The sequence below is a fragment of the Pleurodeles waltl genome, chromosome 5 (genome assembly GCF_031143425.1).
Source record: "Pleurodeles waltl isolate 20211129_DDA chromosome 5, aPleWal1.hap1.20221129, whole genome shotgun sequence".
Taxonomy (NCBI): domain Eukaryota; kingdom Metazoa; phylum Chordata; class Amphibia; order Caudata; family Salamandridae; genus Pleurodeles; species Pleurodeles waltl.
The window spans coordinates 990,222,340-990,242,275 of record NC_090444.1 but is presented as its reverse complement, the minus strand read 5'-3'; the positions used below and the strand labels follow the sequence as shown (position 1 = coordinate 990,242,275).

Here is a 19,936-nt window from a genome sequence, read left to right as displayed (position 1 = left end):
CTGGCTGAGTTCTCTGCTTCCCTCTATTCCGCCTCGGATGGCTCGGACTCGGAGCTCTATACAGATTATTTTGAAGGAGATCGCTTGATGTCGATGGAGAACAAGCACCGGCAATGTTTGGATGCGCAGTTCTCTGTTGAGAACATTGTCTAGGTCATCCTCAGTTTGCCCGGGGATAAGGCCTCTGGTCTCAACGGGCTCACGGCAGCCTTTTACAAGGAATATGCAGATTTGTTGGCCCCACATTTATTAGATGTGTACGCTGAGGCACTTGAATGTGGCACCCTGCCGCCGTCGCCGACAGAAGCACTTATAGTCACTATACTGAAGCCAGGCAAAGATCCGCGCTCTTGCGATTCATGTAGACCACTATCACTCATAAATCTGGATAACAAGATCTTAGCCAAGCTTTTGGCAATGCGCCTGCAACCTCTTCTCCCGTCTTTGGTGCTCCTGGATCAATCCGGCTTCGTGCCGGGTCGCTCAACCTTGTATAATCTTCGTACCTTCTTTGCAATAGTGCAGATGGTGCCTCCCGAGGACCAAGTTGCAGCTGTCTTTTTGGATGCCACTAAGGTGTTTGACTCTTTAGAATGGCCATTCTTGTTTGGCCTACTGGCGCGGGTGGGCTTGTACCCCAGATTCATTCAATTAATTTGCCTCTTATACTCTGCTCCAGTGGTGCAGCTAAGAATCAATGGCATGACATTGGATCCTTTCCCGGTGTCTAGGGGTACCCAACAGAGCTGCTCCCTTTCGCCACTGCTCTTTGCAGTGGCGATGGAGCCGCTGGCTGCACAGCTGAGACAACACCATAACCATAGAGGTTTGGCGTTTAGACAACACCCAATCTTGGTTTCTATATATGCTGATGATGTTGCTCTATATGTACGGAACCCGTGGGCTCACCTTGATATACTTCTAGACAAGATCGCACATTTTGGTTGGATCTCTGGAATTACTATCAATTGATCTAAGTCTGTTGTCTTGCCTCTGTTGGCTGTCACGGTGCAGTATTGTTCGCAGTATCCTCTGAGCTGGGCCGATGGTCCGGTCCGATATCTGGGCATCTGGGTGTGCGGGGAACTAGATGAATTATGGTCAGCCAATTACGTTAGGGCCATTGGAGGGCTGGAAGACAAGGTCAGGGCATGGCGCTCCTTACCGCTCTCGCGACTGGCCGTATGGCCATTGCGAAGATGGTGGTCCTGCCCAAATTTCTCTATCTGTTTACCAACATCCCTCTTGTGCTCACTTCTAGCTTCTGGAAGAGGCTTCGGTCTTTACTTATTTCCTTGGTCTGGGCTGGTAAGCAATCCAGGATATCGTGGGAGATGCTTGTACTGCCATTTGAGCTGGGCGGCTTGGCTGCTCCGGATTTGGAACTTTATTATACTTGCGCACAGGCCCACTATGCGCATTTTTGGCTGCACCCTAGAAAATACTTATCGCACTTGGCTCTGTAGCAGGACTCAATTTGGCCTGCCTGACTGTCTGGAGTGTTATACGATATGCCTCGCTCTGAGTTGCGGGCGTGGATATGGTGGCATGTACGGTGCGGGCCTGGCGGGCGCTCCTGCGGCGGGCTGGTGAAGGGGTGCCGTTTGTGCCCTCGGCTCAGATGAGAGATGTTGTGCACCCGCATGCATTAGGACGCGGACGATTAGACGGGTGTCTATCGGAATTGCAACTGATGACTGTGGGCTCCTGGTACCCTGAGAACTTATTTACCTCTTCTTAGGTGGCGCTTCGCATGCACGGTGACACCATGCAGTATCGGCTCATTTACCTTCAGATCAGGGAATCCCTGCGATCCAGGTACCCCACTTTCCCTGCGGCACCTCCGGTGAGTTGCATCTTGGAGTTATTGTATAGGTCCGCATCTCCACGCTGCCTTATTACAAGCTTGTATGTATGTATGCAGGCAACAGCGTCCCCGGTATCCTCCAGGACAAGAGAGCAGTGGGAAATGGATGTGGGGGAGACCCTGTCAGATGACGTATGGAGATATTGCTGTGTGCATATGCGGGAGCTCTCCCCCAATTATAGATTTCGCCTACTGCATTTTACATTTCTGCACCGCTTGCATTACACGCGCGCAGTCTCCAGTGGATGGGTGTTCGGTCTGATGACCGCTGCGATAGGTGTGCGGCGCGGGGAGCAGATTTCCTGCTTCTGGCATGGGTCTGTGGGGCGCTGGTGGGATTCTGGACAGACGTGCTGAAAGCACTGGAGGATATGGTCGGGCTCAAATTACCAAGATCTCCTACGTTTGCTCTTTTGGGCTATATTAGGGAGATTCCCCCTGAGAACAGGAGATTGGTGGGGTTGCTCCTGGCAAAGCGCAGAGTGGTGATTTGCTGAGGTAGAAAGCTAGCCCCTAGTTGCCAGGATTGGCTGCGGGTTGCTGTGGTCTGCCAGGAGCAATTAGCGGCTAATTGGGAGATGATGCCGCCCAACTCTCGACCAAGGGATGTGTGGTCCCCTCTGCAGACCTTCCTTGAATGTGGGCAGCAGAATGATGTGTAGATAACTAGTGTTTAGCGTTGCCCACCTTGGTGGCCCCCCTTCCTTCTTCCTCTCTTACCCTTTCCTCCTTTATGACCATGAGAATACACTCAGCTGGCTTGGATTGGCTGTGATAGATACGAGGACTTCTCTCTATTTTCCTACTTTTCTTCCTCTCTTTTCTGGCTATCTTTTCACATCCCTTTGTTTTTCCGATACTGATAGGGCATGTATACTTGGGCTATTTGCCTCTTGTTCGCCTACACTTTGTTTGCATTGGCAAGGTATTGTTGGTATTACCTGCTATTGGGCTAATGTGTCTGCTCATCAGATTCTAATGTTGATGTGATTTTATACCTTGCCTTTTGGCCGCTTTGCCGGATGCATCGGTGCTGTCTCTTGTTTTGTGTCATACTACTTTGAAAACAAAATAAAAAAATAAAAAAATGTCATCACTCAAGATTAAAGAATATCTTATTACCAAATGGCTATTCTGTGGGATGAGTAAAAATTTGAATGACTTTGCCAACAAAGCAGTTGTTGAAGGATATTGACCTATTGCTGCATTTCCTTTGTATGGTGTACGTTGGACTTATTCAAATTATGGATGACACTTCCACCAAGCTATGATCGAAGTGGGCTGACCCAAAGATTCTCTGTATGCACTATTTATATGTGTCTAACAGACAGCTAATGCTCTTACATCAGACCTAATAAAAATGGAACAGGGCATTAAGGGCCCGATTTAAAGCTTGGTGGACGGGTTAGACCATCATAAACATGACAGATATCCCGTCCGACTTATTACAAGTGCATTATATCTTCACTGGTGTAACAACCTTGTGGGGAGCACCCCCTGCAAAATACACAAAGGAAGCCCCCCCACGCAAAGCTGGCTTTAGCACTGTGTTTTCACTACCACTCTCCAACAGTGCCCCTCACCTCTCCATAGCCCCAGTGACATACATTTATTTTTATTTTTTGAAACTCTACCCATATTTCACTCACAGATTTGTGATCTGGGTGGTACACGTTCTTTATAGCAGGCACATTATTCCGCTGTGCAAATTTATGATGAGTAAAACCTCCCACTAGACAAAGTTCGGATCTCCCACCAGTAGTAACATTAATCAGCTGAGATACCTTGACTTTTTTATTGCTGCCTGGAAACTGCTGGATGCACAAGCACGTTCAGTGCTTTTAAATCTATGTTATTTTTAAACACAGCGCCCACACCAAACTCAATACACTGGTCGCATCCCCTAACGCCAGCCCTGCCCCCACGCTCTGGATCCAGGCATGATTTCTCTCGCCTGGGGCCCGTGCACAGAGCATGAGGAGCCCCCTTGGAGCTCGGGCCATGTCCAACATTGCAGGGGCTATTGCTATGCCACTGTACTTCTTATGCCACTAGTGATAAAGAAGGCGGGATATCCCTGACATTTGTGATGGAGTAACCCATCCCCCAAACTCTAAGTCAGGCCCTGAATGTTGTAACCCCAGAATCAAATGTATCTTACCATCTGTGTTTGCTTCTTTTTTTAAGGCAAAAGGCAAAACGCAGCTGTGGACTTGCTAGAATCCGAACGGAAATATGTTCTTAACCTATCACTAATCCTGAAGATCAAGGCTGCTCTGCAGACATCAGATGTGAAGAGGAATGCTAAAGACAGAAGGTACTCAGGCTTGTCTCTTCTCACCAGGTTTAGTCGCATGGAGAGCACCACTTGAACGCTTGAAAATTTTTCTAGGATTAAAGAACTGCTGCCAAATCTTCTTCTGTTGTCAGAATCTCTCAGCGCATCACCACAATCTTGCTTTTAGAAAAAAAAAATCTGAAATGTGTTATTATTCCTCAACTGGAATCTCAATTCTGTAATGCATTTATGTGGTTCTCGAAGGGCCCTGTTTGGCTGTGGAATCTATAGCCACGTTTTTCTTCAGCGTCTGCCTTTAAATAAAGCATACAGAAATATCTCAGAGAATGTAAACTATCCAAATGCCTTGACAGAAGGGAAAGTAGAATAAATATCTCTAAGACGTTTTATGTCAGCTGTTAGCAGGCTTTGAAAGCATCACTTCAAGGCAATGCAGAAGCTGCCAAGATGGTAACGCAGGTCAGTTGCATTCAGGACGAGAGGTGAGCTGCACCGTCTTTAGACTGTACCTTAATCACAAGTGCAGTGAAAGGTATGCGAGTTAGCTCACGAAACGCGACCGATTCCTTGCTTCTATGCAGACCAGAGTTAATGCAATAGCACGTGTGTTGCAGATGCCACAACTGTGTTATAAAAAGAGCTGCTTCCATCCTTCTTGTGACAGTGCCTTTGCACACATGATGGTGCGGCTCCGTAGAATTTTGGGGGATAGCACATATCCTGGCAGAGAATCTGTGAAACTGACATTTCAGTTTACGTTTATATTGAGTTCCACATACATTTAATGCATCAATTGACAACAGCAAAAGAGAAATTAGAAGAAGGAAATTAAAGGCTTAGAATTTTGCCCTGGAAGTTGTAAGTGGGATTGTAGGTTCTTGGGCCGAAAAATAAAGGATGGAGCACAATAGGTAGGTATCTGAACTATTTATTATAAAATGTACTATGCTGGTGGGATCATCCCTTCATACTCCACTAATAGGTTTCAGCTACATCAGTGGTTCTATAAATCCAAGAGAAAGTCTTTCAGAATTAGTCCCAATGCCTTTTAGAAATTATGGGTCAGTGTGTAGCCAAGGTGGAATGAGAAAAGTGTCCTTCTTCTAGTGCCTGAGGTCACCAGCAGAAGTCGCCACTGTTCTCACTGTTCCTCCTGAAGAAAATATTGAGGGCTGTAGGTACCACAACTTCTGCTTTTGCAGTTTCCCCATCCTCCCTGCTGTCCCAAAGGTGCGAGCAACTAAAAGGTTGACTTAATCCCACATGACTGAAGAAGAGAATTGAAAGACTTGAGACCAGCTGCTGTTTTGACATCTTTTCGTCATTTCTCAAATAGAACGGGTTTTTGTGAGAATGGAGATGTAATGCCTTGCCCCCTAGTGTCCCGCCCTGTGCTCTGCTGTGCTCCCAGTAAAGAATGGGCTCTGTTTGGGAGAATTCCACTGGGGATTGGCTCTGCTGGTCATTCCCCTAGAAGTGGCCATTTCTCCTTTATAGAGTGGTTCCTCCCTTCCCTGCAATGGTTATTCGAGGCATGGGGTTCTTGCTTGTTGTTCCCCATTCTCTTTGTGCAGCGGATCAACCCTAGGGCTCGGTGTAAAGTTACAGCCCCATCCTGCTCAGTTTCCTGTAAATGCTTCCCCCTTCGATGATATGCATATAGATGGGTGTGTCCGCGACTCACTTCCCAGACGTAATGCACCACCGCCGCAACCGTTTGAGCTGGTATTGTCAGTTTGTAAGATGACATTCAAATACACCTTCTTGCAACACTACGGCCCGTAGGCAATATTTGCAAGACCCCTGTGGCACAATAACGCCAAAAGAGCATCACTTTTGTGTCGCTCTGGTGAAGCAGTGTGCATGCACATATTACAGGTCCACGTAAAGCCACTGTCAGTGGCTTTTCAGGGCCTTGTAAATATGTCCCCTTTTCATGCATAACTCTGCGAGAAAAGGGCGTTCCATGGGTGTTGCTGTGCATGTTCCCACACAACACATATGGAATCTGATGCATTCCGAGATTTACAAGGTTTCGTAAACCTGGGAATGCATCAGATTCCTACACTACCCCAGAGGTGTTGTAAAAGTGGATCAATGAGAGAAATATCATTATTTCTCCTTGTTTTTTGCTCTTTCTATGTGTCCTGCATTCTGCAGCACACATGGAAGGAGGAAACACCATTAATGATTGTTTATGTGCAGGAAGGTGTCCCTTCTTGCACATAAACTATCATCCCTGCAATGCAGGCACCCTTGCACCATGGTGCAAGGGTGCCTGCATTGTCACTAGGCAGCCAACTGTGCACCAGCGCAGAGGAAAGTACAGGGATGTGTCATATTACTGTAAATATGATGCATCCCTGCATTTTCCTAATGGTGCGGCACAGCACAGCGCAACAAGCTGGCTTGCAGCGCCAAGCTGCATAATTTTCTTGTAAATATGATCCTATATTTACAAGAAAATGAACCAGTCTGGTATAAAATGGGGCAGCGCGGGGCCACAAGTTGGCCTGCGGCACCATGCTGCATCATTTTCTTGTAAATATGGACCCATATTTACAAGAAAATGGTACAGCATGGCAGAATGGCAGCATGCAGCATGGCACATAAGGGCACAGCAAGCCATATAAAGCAAATTGATCAGGTGGTCTTCCTGGATTAGATACTCAAATAATCCTTGTCACTCGAAGATCATCTGCTAAACTTCTCACCTTGAATGGAGTCATTCAACATACTTCAGAGATGTGGGAGAGTGAGATTGGCCATTTTAACATAGAATTTAAGTGGGACGTCATACAGGACAGAAAAATACACAGTCTGCATGAAAGTTTAACTGCCACAGAAACCTGTTCACCTATCAAACTGCACATCTCATTTACTAGAGGCTTCTTTGCATGTATTGATCCAATATAGCAACCTGCCCATCTTGTCTCCTACTTTCAACATTTTGTGATGCACCTCTATCCAGGTTGCTCATCATTTTAGTCATAACATGCTTCAGAAAAACTAAGCACATTTCTAAAATATCACACCATCAGCAGTGGTCACATAGTCCCTAACTAAATCCAGAAGAAACGCAGATGCTAGCCCACTTATGAGATTGTCAGTAATGCCACCTGTCTTGAAGTCCTAAAGTCGGCACCAAGCCATGGAGCAAAGAGTTTACATACATCCACATTGCTCACGGTCCTAAACAATCCAGGTTCCTATCAATGATTAAATAAAATTCACCACCAAGAACAGATCCTCAATGGGGTGTATCAGTCAATTGTGTACTAAGTAAATAAACAGTCCTCTTGTCAAAAGGTAAATCATAGACATCTATAAATGCCAAACCAAACTTTTGCATAATCCCAGTCAAAACATTATAGATGCCCTCTCTAGATGTGCAGTGTGGTTTGACTGTGACAGAAAGTTATTTTTTGATCAGGGTGGCAAGCTCGCTAGAATCTCTTCTGAATTCTGTGTAGTGGACATGGTATAGCTGTAACATCCAAGGAAGTCACATATACTACTTAATTGCTGTGCCTTTTGGAAAATAACCACTACAGGTGAGTACCTTTTGGCAAATTGCAAGACTGCACCAAGCTTGATCATATAAGTAAAAATCCATTATAATACTTGGAAGGTTTCTTAATCATCGGCAGCCACCATCCTCACCATCCACTAAGAAGAGTGAGTGCATAGTTTCAAAGCCTGCCATGTCTAGTCATTGGACCAACCAACTTGTGAAACCCTTAGTTGCCCAACCACACAGCCCCACTTCTCCCCCACCATACATTTCCAACACAGAAGTATCTGTCACCCCAGCATGACCCATGTCAACCATAAAAATAGCTTAATGGGACATCCCCAAAACTGGAGAAAACAACAAAAAAGTTACAAAATCAAAGAAAGAAAGGGAGTTGTCCTAATCTGGTCACTCATTTTCCATGCCCATGCCCATCCAAACCCAAAACCTCACCAATTGCAGAAGGAAGGTCCCTGAGTAAGGAAATTGTAAGGGATCCAACTGCCAAACTGAGTAGCTGTTGCACACCGATGACCAAAGAAACAGCCCCTCTAAGTAGTAATTGTTACCGGCAAATCCCGCCTTCCAACCACACCAAAATTTAAGTCATAGTTGTTCTACTCTCATTTCATCTGAACTCATCTGTTTCTGATCCAAGCTTTTCCCAATCACCCAAAAGTCTGTTACCACTTACACTTTGCAGACCTGCTCCAAAACTGACAATGCAGTGTACCAATTGTGCCTCTTCCTGATTTCTCCACCCTGACCCCCACCTTCTGAAGGGTCCAGGGAAACCTCTGATCAACAGGGTAGCTGGGTAAGATCCATTTATTCTGCTGCCCAGTCCTAGGCAGCCTTGTTTGGCTCAAAAAGTTGGTCTTACCATAGGGGATCTCTTTAATTTTAGCCAGTTTAAATTCCGACTTCGTCACCTTCAACCTGTTCTTCAACTCTGCAAATGAGTTCCACTGCGTTTGGACCATTTTAACGTTTTCCCCAAAAATCGTGACTCATGAGAACTTATTGTGTACTTTGCCTAGGTAGCACATCAATCATAGCACATTGTCCTGGTCCTTAGAATTGAAAAACAATGTTATAAATGTTCTTGGATAGGTCCTGGAGTCAGGACGTGCTACCAGTATCTGTCTTGAGCTACAGGAAAGCCTGTGGATGGCTCTTCTGGTGATAATAGTGGTTTAAGCCAGTGCTCCAGGAAATGCTACAGATAGGGGCACCTCACACCCTCCTGACCATATTCTCACACTTCTTCGGATTTACAGTTGCTTCATTAGCTCTGTCTGCTGCATTGTGTATTTCTTGAGAAAGGAACAAACTGTATGGGACCTCTTCTCAAATCTATATTTCCAAGGAGGTTTAAGTATTCTCTAATGACCTACCTGGAAGAGCCTGGATCAGCCGGCCCACAAGCTACAGAAGCCATGGATCCCACTGTCTTTCTGTTCATGGGGCTCCATCCTAACAACCCTATTCATTTTACCGTGGTACAGAATCGCTCCTCACTTGTCGTTGGCCATGCAATGGGACCGCAGTAGTGAATAGTTTGAGGTCTTATCCATGATGCAGCAAATTGGATTCAGTTCCCACTAGTGTTTATCCAAAGATGACTGGGATAGCTGCACAAGGTGCCCCGGGACAGCATCAGCATTTAGAGTCCTCACATTCAAAATAAGGCACCCTCCTACTGTAGCTCCTACCAGGCGAGGCTCCAACGCACAACCCACCACACTCCAACACAAATATACATGCAGGATCTCGTTTATCCACCACTGCCACCCCAGTGTCTCTGCAGAGTGTACTGTACACCAGGTCCTGAGGCAATGATAAGATAGCAATGGATGAAGACCTCACCAACTAAAGTTTTCCAGATAGATTGAGGTGGGGTCTCTGGGACTACACCCACTCCTATTTCCAGTGAAGGTTACAGGCTTCCAACCGTCTGCTACTTCTGAGGCCTGATGCATGTTCTCTATACACCTTGGTGTCTGAAAAAGAAAAATTGGGTTTAGAATGTTTAGTGTACCTGCCAGATGCTTGCAACCACTCTCAGCCTCAAAAGCTCAGAGAAAGCATTACTATTTGGTAGATTCCCTAGGGGCTACGAAAGGCTTCCATAGTATGCCGCAGGTCAACGACCACCTTCTTTTATACCCGGTAATGGACTAATAAACACTGTACCAGGGAAAGCTGAATCTTTGCTATGAATCCAATATGCTCCTGGTCCACAGACCTTTAGTGCTCTCAAGAGCAGGCCTGCATATGCCACAGGCCCTGCCCTACTCTCTAGGCTGACATCCACTGTCCCTCAACAGTGGCATCCCAATTTCCTTTTGCCACCACAGCCCTCAGCACTTCAGTGCTGGTCCATCTCCACCCAACACCTGCACAGCAGGGGGTCAGAACATCTCAGGCAGATGAGGCACCAGGAAGTTGTTGCCACGTCTTGCCCAGACCTCCTCTGACCAGTAGCCATGTCTCATCAGGATGTCAGCAAGCATCCAACCAAGCCAGGCTGTCTTGTACTGTAGTACATAAATGTGTCTAGTTTAGGAAATGTATACAGGTTTTTACTAGAGCCTGAGTGGGAGCTCACTTAGAGTACATCCCTTGTCTATGAATGGTTATGCCCCCTAGCTGCTTCGTTAGTGACTGGATTTACTTCTGCACAATAAGTGCATTTTTCCTCGCTTCCTTGTTGTTAGTTGCTACTGACAGTGTGTTCTGCACCGCTTCTTTGCAGAAGCCAAGACAAACTTTCCTTGTGGACACTCCACCACTTCCAAATGGAGGATCTAGTGTTTACATCTGTCAGAATGACATATTTGTTGTTGCTTGGCTATTTCTTACATGCTTTCATCATGAGTAGCATGCAATACTTCTACTCACTGTGATCAGTGATGTCTACAAAACATTCCACAGCTATATAAACAATGTAGCTGATTGCATTGGCAGAGAATAAACAGCTCTCATAGTAATGATATCTAACACAATGTTGTGTTACCTACTGCATGATGCTACTTTTAGGTTTTTGTTAGACCTGGCATCTTTTGGCATGGTTTCCCCAGACCTTTTGCTTTTGGACCTCCTGTTTTGACTCTGCGCTGAGCTTTGCTTTTGCTGGTTTTAGGACTCTCCACACTTTACCATTGCTACCAAGTACTAAAGTGCATGAGCTCTGTGTCTAAAACATGGTGACATTGACTTCTCCACGATTGGCATATTTGGTTTACTAGTAAGTCCCTAGTAAAGTGCACTATGGCCCATATTTATAAGAAAATGGTAGAGCATGGCGCTGCGCCAAAATTGGCAGCGCCGCACTTTGTCATTTTCACAACGGAGGGATGCTCTGTATGTAATTGTATACAGCGCTCCCCTGTGTTGTCCCCTGTGCTGGCACTAAATTTAGCTGCCAGCACCAACGCAGACATACTTGCACCATCGTGCAAGGATGTCTACTTTGAGGGGTATTATTGTTTATGTGCGGGAAAGTGTCCCTTCCTGCACATAAACAATCACAAATGGCGATCTGGCACTTCTGTGTTTGCTGCAGAATGCAGCACACACAGAAGTGCCAAAGCGTCATTTTGAAATGATTGTTTATGTGCAGGAAGTGACACCTTCCTCCACATAAACAATAATTTCTGGCATTTTGCTCTTTCTATGCGTGCTGCAAAAAGTGACACTGTGGTGGTGCTAGGGGCTCATAAACATGCCCCTATGTGTGCCCAGGACCTGTAAGTCAAATGCTACTCGTAGGCCTGCAGCACTGGTTGTGCCACCCACTACAGTACACTTTCAAGCATGTCTCGGGCCTGCCATTGCAGAGCCTATCTGTGCAGTTTAAACTGCCATTTTGACTTGGCAAGCACACCAACTTGTCATGCCCAAACCTTCTTTTTTATTACAAGTAAGACACCCCTAGGGTAGCCCCTGGATAGCCCCAAGGGCAGGGTGCAGTGTATTTAAAAAGCTAGGCATGTACTTTTATGGTTAACATATCCAGGCAGTGAAAAACTCTTACATTTGTTTTTCACTACTTCAAGGACTATCTCTCCCATAGGCTAGTATGGGGATTGCCTTAAAACGTCTTTTAAGTGTCATTTCCAATTGGGAAAAGATAGAAAAATTGAGTTTGGGGTCTCTGGACACATATTTTGGTAAAGGTGGTTTTTACATTACATGTCTGAAAATGCCACTTCTAGAAAGTTGGCGTTTTCTTACGCTAACCATTCTGTGCCTTAGCCTGCCTCCAATCCATATCTGGTCTGTGTAAATTTAGGTGACAGCTACATCTGTGCATTCCATCCAGACAGCCATGAAACACAAGACACTCAACTGCCTCTGTATTCCACCTGCATACTGATGGGCCTTCCTGGGCAGGAACAGTGGAGTGGCTCTCACTCATACTTCAAAGGGTGGTGACCTGACCCTGCAGAAAGGACTGCTAACCCTCAACAGACCTCCTGCCAGACAAAACTGGGCTGAAAGGGAACTGGGGCACTTCAAAACCACACTTTGAAATCTACTCCACTTCAAAGGCACATTTGGTTATAAGTACTGGGTCTCTGACACCATATACTAGGAACACTTCTGGACTTCGGACATTCTACCAGGAAGAAGGATCGCTGTGCTGTTTGCTCTGCTGTGAAGACCTGCTGCTTGCTACTTCTTGCTCGGGAGTGAGAGGGCTGGATCTCACTTTCTACATCCTGCAATCTAAAGTTTCTCCAAGGGCCTGACTGAGCTTGCCTGCTGTTTCTGAAGTCTCAGGGACATCAAAGACTTCACCTGCATCTTGCTACCAGCGCCTTCTGTTGAGAGTCCTGCTCTGCTAAGTGGTGCCAAATTCAGTCTTGGGCCCTTGGAGTTGAGTGTGATGCTGCAACACAAGAACTGCTGCAATGACACCGGCATGTCACTTGGAACTGATACATCCCACTGCAGAAACGCTGCTTTGCAGCTGCCTGAACCAGAGCCGCAGACACCGCTCGCTGACTGCGAAACGCTACGACCCCAGCTTACAATGCAGCCCTGGCTTGGCCGAAGCAGCACCAACTCATCGGAACCAGTACTCATCGCTTCTGGACATTGATGCATCAACGACATTGCTCAATCAGTAAACAACGCATCGCCTGCAAACATGACGCATCCCCTCTTCTAGATAAACGCATCGTCAGTGAGCATCAATGCGACAAAGGTACTCTCAGCGTGTCTGTGTGACTCCTGTATCCAGCCCGTGCTCCATCGCGGCCGGACTGCACTTTTGGATTTGCCCTGATCCAGCGGTACTAAATAGTTCCAGTTGGAGCTATTGTCTTCTAAGCAATGCATTCTGATCTAACCTTTAAAAAAAATCCCAACTCACTTTTGTATGTTGGATTTTTGTAATTTCAGTCTTGTTTGACTCAGATAAATATTGGGTATTTTTTTAAACTGGTAGGAAGTCCTTTTGTGGTGCTTTCACTATGTTACTCTATGTGTGCACAAATATGTTGCACATTGCCTCTTGTGTTTAGCCTGACTGCTCTGCGCCAAGCTACCAGAGCGTAAGCACGGGTAAACTTTTAGTGTGGATCTTGCTTGCCCTGCCTAGGATTGTGGTCCCTTCTTGGACAGCGTGCAAATCTCTGCCAACTCGAGACTGGATTTCTAACATTGGTGATCAGCGGTGATGCTAGGACTTGTATTTGTGCTTTGCATACAGTGATTGGTGTCCACTACTTCCATATCTCAGACTATTGCATACCAATATACGTTATTTTTCTCTTTGGCAACTTTTTGAGTTTTTGCAACAACCATGTCTTAATCTGAAGAGCCAACAGCTGCAACTGCAGGAGTGGAGTTTGAGCAGGAGAAATTGGAAAACTACACAGTGTCCCAGCTCAAGGGTTTCTGCAGAGTTCAGGTGTTCTTTTAAAGGCCTCACTAAAAAGGAAGAGCAGCAAAAGGCACTGAGGGCCTGGCTGACTGCCAGAGAAGCAGCTGCATGTTTAGAGAATGTCATTGTTGTTGATGGCAAGGAGGATGTGCATCTGGAGTATTTGGACAGCCCAGAACTGCCTTTGGGGCGAGGGGCCGTTGTCAATGGAGAGAGGGTGCCCTATAAAGCAGGCAGCAATGTTTCCTCTGGAGGTCTGTCCCCAGTGGAGCTGAAGGACTGACGGGAAGCTACGATGCTCAAGTTGGAGCTGGCAAAGCTCAAAATGGAGAATGACCGGGCAAAAGCTAAAGAGGAAAAGAGATTGGCCATTAGGGAACAGAAAATTATTTTGGCTCATGAGCTGAACATGAAGGAGCTGGACCTGAAGCCCCAGAGGGCTGAGTCCAGTGAAGATGGTGGCAGCATATCTTCTGTGTCCTCTGACAGGAGAGTACATGTACCCAAGAGTCTGATAGCTGACTACAAGGTAGGGGAGGACATAGATCATTTTTGGAGGCCTACAAGGTTGCTTTCCAAATGCACAAGATCTCTAAGGAGGAGTGGGGGGCCAGTTTGTGGAAGCAGTTTCTAACAGAGGGGAGGGACAACTTACTAACCCTACAGGGGTCCTTGTCAGGAAATATTGATTGACCCCAGGGATGTATAGGGAGAAATTTAGGGAGAGTGTGAAGTTTCTTTCTCTGACCTGGGTAGATTGTCTAGACTCATTCTGCAAGGCACTGTATAGTTGGGTGAAGGGCAGTAACGAGACAGGCTATCAGGAGCTATACAAGTTGATTGCACAAGAGCACGTTTAATCTTTGTTTCACAGAGCTGCGCCAGCACTTGATTGATAGTAAGCTCTCTGACCACAGGGAGCTTGCTAAGGAGGCGGACCGCTGGGTCAGCACCAGAGTCCATAAGAACGTTTCTGCATGAGATCCAGCCAAGGATGGACAGGGTTCCCAGCGGAAGAAGGAGGGGTGATGCCAAAAGCAAGATTAAGGAGCTCTCAAAAGGGTCCCAAACTATTCCCTAGGCTCAGTCCTCCAACCGTCTACTAAGAAGAAGAAATAGTTCCAGTCAGGTAAAACTGCAGGGATCGGACCCCAGCAGCGCTTTGACTGTGGTCAAGAAGGACACTTCAGAGGGGCTTCCGCATGTCCTAAGTGGACACAGCCCCCCACTAATGGGAAGTCACCAGGGAGGGTGAGTGTATTGCTTTGGGAAGCAGTGGTGGGGAGACAGCTGCGATTACCCTAGTGTCCATGGATGACAGTGAAATGGTACAGACAACCTTCGTGCCTGACAATACTAAGAAGTATAGGGATTGAGTTACCATTAATGGGCATAGGGTGGAAGCTCTGAGAGACAGGGAAGCCAGCATGTCAACTGTCCAGTGTTTTCTGGTGTCTTCAAAGCAGGTAGTCCCTAATGTTGTTTACCAAGTTGTTGCTGTAGACAACCGCGAGAGCCAATGTATGGTGGCTCAGGTTCTCTTTGAATGGGGGGGTCTCAGGTTCCTTGAGGGTAGCTGTGAGTCTGTCCATGCCTGTGGATTGTCTGCTTGGTAATGACCTGGAGATTACCGCCTGGAAGGAGGTGGAGTTCTGGTCACACTTGGAGATGTTAAGGTTGCCTAAATGGGTGTGCCTGACCACACGGTCAATGGCAGCACGCAAGGGTGGTCAGAAGGACCTGGAACCTGAAAGAGTGGCCTAGGTGTCTGCCAAGAAGAGGAAGGGCAAGGTGTGTGGAAAACCCGTCTGGAAATCCCACAGTCCGGCAGGACGCTGACCTTGAGGGGGACACCCCAGAAGCTACAGGGGAAGAGGTGGCCGAACTGGGGATCCTGCAGGAGCTGACTATTTGGCAGAAGGAAGGAGGTCCCTTCAGAGAGGAGTTCTGTGCAGCACATAGGGAATACCCTACTCTCATGGGCCTTCGGCAGCAGGCTGAGGCTCAGGCAGCTGATGACACTTCTGGTAAGCACCTGATTTGTTGGGAGAATGCTGTACTGTATAGTGAGCCTAAGACTCCTGAACCTGGGGCACCCCGTGTGCTGGTGGTACCCCAGCGCTTCAGAGACTTCCCACTGGTTTCGGACTCATGATGTTCCACTGGCAGGTCATTTGGGGCAGGATAAGACCTTTGACAGGCTTGTCACCCACTTTTATTGGCCTCAAATGAGGAAGTCCTCATATGCGTTCTAGAGGCCTTTTTTACCTGCAAGGCGAGTGGCAAGAAGCAGGGGAAAGCAAGGCCCCCCCATAACCCTTTCAGCACCCCTTTTGGGCAGGTGGCCATTGACATGGTAGGGCCTCTGGACCTCAAGACAGTCATGGGCAACAGGTTCATCCTGGTCTTGGTGGACCATGCCACCCGGTACCCTCTGAGAACTGTGACTGTGCCAGGGCACTGATAGGGATCTTTACCCAAGTGTATTTCCCCAAGGAGGTGATTTCCTACCGCAATACCAATTTCATGCCCTGTACATGAAGACAATGTGGAAGGAACTTACAAGTTCTCCACGCCTTACCAACCCCAAACCAGTCAGCTGGTTGAGAGATTCAACTGTACCCTGAAAGGCATGATAATGGGTCTACCCAAACCCATGAGGCGTAAGTGAGACGTCCTCCTACCATGTCTGCTATTTGCCAACAAGGAGGTATCGCAAAGGGGGATGGGCTCCAGCCCTTTTGAGCTTCTGTATGAGCACCCTGTGAGAGGGCCTCTCAGTTTGGTGAAGGAGGGATGGGAGCAAGCTCCCAGGAAGCCCCCCTAGGATGTATTTAGCCACATGCTGGCCTTCTGCAACCAGACAGCCCGCTTCCGGAAACTCGCACAGGAGAATTTGGAAGCTAGCCAGCAGGACATGAAACATTGGTACAACCAGAATACCACTCTGGTTGAGTTTCAACCTTGTCAAACGTTGTGGGTAATGGCGCCTGCGGAGCCCCGTGCTCTGCAAGGCCACTGGTCTGGCCCATTTGAGGTGAAGGAGCACAATAGTGCTGTCACCTATCTGGTGGACGTGCAAACTCCTTAGAACTCTTTGAGGGCCCTGCATGTGAACCACCTCAAGCCACACAAAGATCTGAGTTGACCATGCTCTTGGTCACGGATGATGAGGTGGAAGAGGAGCGTTAACCTTTCCACAACCTCTTATCTTCCAAAGAGCAGGGTGGGTCAGTAGAGGGTGTGAGGCTCTCCCCTACTCTGACCCTCAACCAGCAGAAAGAGTGTTGCCAATTGCTGGGACAGTTTACATCTCTGTTCTCACTCACCCCATGCGTCACCCATTGGTGCACACATGATATAGACACTGATGATAGCCTGGCTGTCTAGCACAAAACGTGCAAAAATATTTCTGCCCCTAAAGGGGAGAGCTGGTGGCACATCCAAGGATATGTTTAAGGTAATGAACAGACCCTTTTACACTCAACCACTCCAAATTGGTTCTGGGGCTAGCCTCCTCCTCCACTAAAACTGAAGCCAGGATGCAATAGTGTGTTAAGGGATCAAAAGACCCCTTTTTACCAGGCTTCATGTTACACTAAACTATGAAATTACAGGTCTCCCCTGGTCCCTTTTAAGTTAGTTAAGTTCCTGAACTCTCTTAAACAGCTCTGCTTGGGTTATACTGGGTCACATTCCTCCTTTGAGCCATGCTGCCAGGCCCAATCTCTGAGAGCAGTATTTCACACCACTTCAAAACAGCAATGACAGGCTGGCAATGGGCGGACCCATACAAATTACCCCACATGGGTTTCAGGCTTGGAAAGTATAACTTTTCAAATGTTACTTTTCCTGTATATTTATAAAAAAAAGTAAACTTTACCACTGAATTAAATTATTAATAAATATTGAACACAGTGGTTGAACTCTCTTTATAGCTTATTCCAAACCAAGTGTACAGAGCTAACATATTAACTGTACTTTAACCTTTTCTTAGAACCAGCTACAGCACTAATAGCAAAGATTGCTTTTGGAGGCTGGGCACTGTACATGTTCCACTTGTAAATACCAGGAACCAGACCCTGTGGTCTACAAGCTGGTTACAACTTCTTTTTAGTCAATATTTACAAGTAGGATTTCCTTCCTGTCAAAAATATATTTTCACAGGTCTGGCTGCAGGTTTATACCACATGAGTCAGGCTACACATACAGGCCTGACACCATCTTTTCCTTGTCAGTCTAGTGAATAGAACAGTAGATGTTGCAGCCCAGAGGTGACATTTACCTTTCTTCACCTTTGGGGTATTTTCTTACACCGTATCCTATGGTCTCACTGAAAAGTTAAATAATGGGAAATAGCCAGTTTTACCATGTTTGCAGGGTCAGACAGTATGCAATGGGAACTGATCTTTCGCTTTTATTTAATTGTTGTTAGCCTATCCGGCCATAACAATATCACACAATAAGTATCAGTCCATCACACTCGAGAAAAAAAAAAAATCAAAAAAAAAAATCACATTAAATAAAAACATCTCAATAAAAGAAAATTATGCTTGAATTTTTGATTTAACATGTGCCGAAGTGTATCCGATTTGCCCTACATCATCGAAAAACTAAATACGTAACCGTAATTTGCATAAAGCTTAACCTTACGGTGGCTGCCAACCGTCTAATAAAAGCCCGATGCCTAACCCAGTTTTGTAGCACCCTACACCAATTTCCCAGACTAGATGGCCATGGGCTATGGGCTAACACATATGGTTATGTTTGAGTCAATTGTGGGTGCATTATTGAGCGTAGCTTCCATGCTTCCAGTATATAAGTTGAAACTTTTGTCACAATGTGTTTCTCGTCTGATCGCATACATAACACTTCCGCCTCGTTGCACTTCCTGACACCGTAAGATCTAAAAAGTGGACGTAAATACAATTTGCGGAGTTTAAGCGTGAAGTGACATAATAAAAGGAAGTGGGAAAGTGTTTCTAAGCCACCGTGAAGACATGGGCAACATTCTAATCTATCCAGAGGGACGGATTGCCATCTGTTGGTCACCGCCATCACAGGTAGTGTGCCCATGCGGAATTTAAAATAGAGAAGCCTTTTCTCCTCCGGATAAATACTGTCTATAAATATTGCTGGTTTAAGCTCTTGGTTAAACAGGATATAGCGCTTGAATAAGGGGCTAAGTGTCTCACACATACTCTCAGTCTTTTTCTCCCAGTATGCCTTTTTTATGACAGCTAAACTAGGCCTTCTGATTTTCTCTGGATGGAACCAGAGGTCTTCCTGGCCGATAGCAGCCAGGGTAGTTGAGATGTGTTTGAACCAGGGCAATTTCAGATGGCTTTGTAGCTTCATGATGTCCTTAAGTACATCTCTATATGGTTTAAGTTCCTCTTTTGACCAAATACGGATCCAGTATCTTATTGGAGCCAGAGCAATGTAGTCCTCAACCTTTCTCATTTGTAGATCGGTTCTTATTGCGTTCATTGGTGTGGCGTTGCCTAGACAAAGTAATCGGCGTAGAAATTTATTCTCGGTTACTTGTATTGATGGAGTCTTTCTGAATCCCAAAATCTCTGCACTGAAAAGTGCTGCGGCTCTTGCTTTTGTTTTGTATGCGAGCAGTGCAGAACTCACAGAATGGTTGCCTGTAGCTTTTGCAAATCTGAGTACTGCTCCAGCTTGTTGGGCCAGGGAGATACTACTTTTATAAATTTGTGGTTTCCATGTCTGTTTTTCGTCTAATCTGCAACCCAGGTAATCATAAGTAGCCACTCGGGTCAAAGGCTTGTTATTTACCCTAAAGGTTGATTGCATCGTCTGTTTTTGGTTAAGAATCATAAACTTTGTTTTCCCCTCGTTGATTACCATACTCCTTGAGGTGAAGAATGATTCGAAACCCCTGAGTAGTCGATGCATTGCTATCTCCGCCAGTAGTACAGCGTCATCAGCAAAGAGCAGGATAGGTGTACTTTCATTGGCTACTTTTGGAACGTCCAGATTTAATTCCCTCAGGTCTTGGCTTACTTCATTTACTTCATTTATATAACAATTGAATAAGGTTGGGGCCAGAACACAGCCTTGTTTTACACCTCGCTCGATTGGAATTTCTGCCGTATAATCATTTCTCATAGTATATCTGACCCTGGCGGTATTTCCTGTATGCAGTAGAATTAACAGCCTTAAAATTTTTCCCTCTATGCCCATTTCCGACAATAGCTGCCATAATGTTTGGCGGTTTACGCTGTCGAAGGCTGTTTGAAGATCCACAAAGACCAGATATAGTGGACAGTCTTTTAGGGTGGCGTATTTCGCACAGATCATGTTTAACTTAAAAAGTTGATCTGTTGTACTTTG

General features: G+C 46.2%; 1 protein-coding gene across 1 annotated transcript in view; it reads left to right on the top strand.

Moving 5' to 3' along the window:
* Positions 1-19,936, top strand: part of ARHGEF33 (Rho guanine nucleotide exchange factor 33) — a 487,983-nt gene that overhangs the window by 207,675 nt on the left and 260,372 nt on the right. Inside the window, exon 11 of the mRNA XM_069236580.1 lies at positions 4,055-4,184. Coding sequence (XP_069092681.1) covers positions 4,055-4,184 — 130 coding nt within the window. The remainder of the gene's footprint in view (positions 1-4,054; positions 4,185-19,936) is intronic.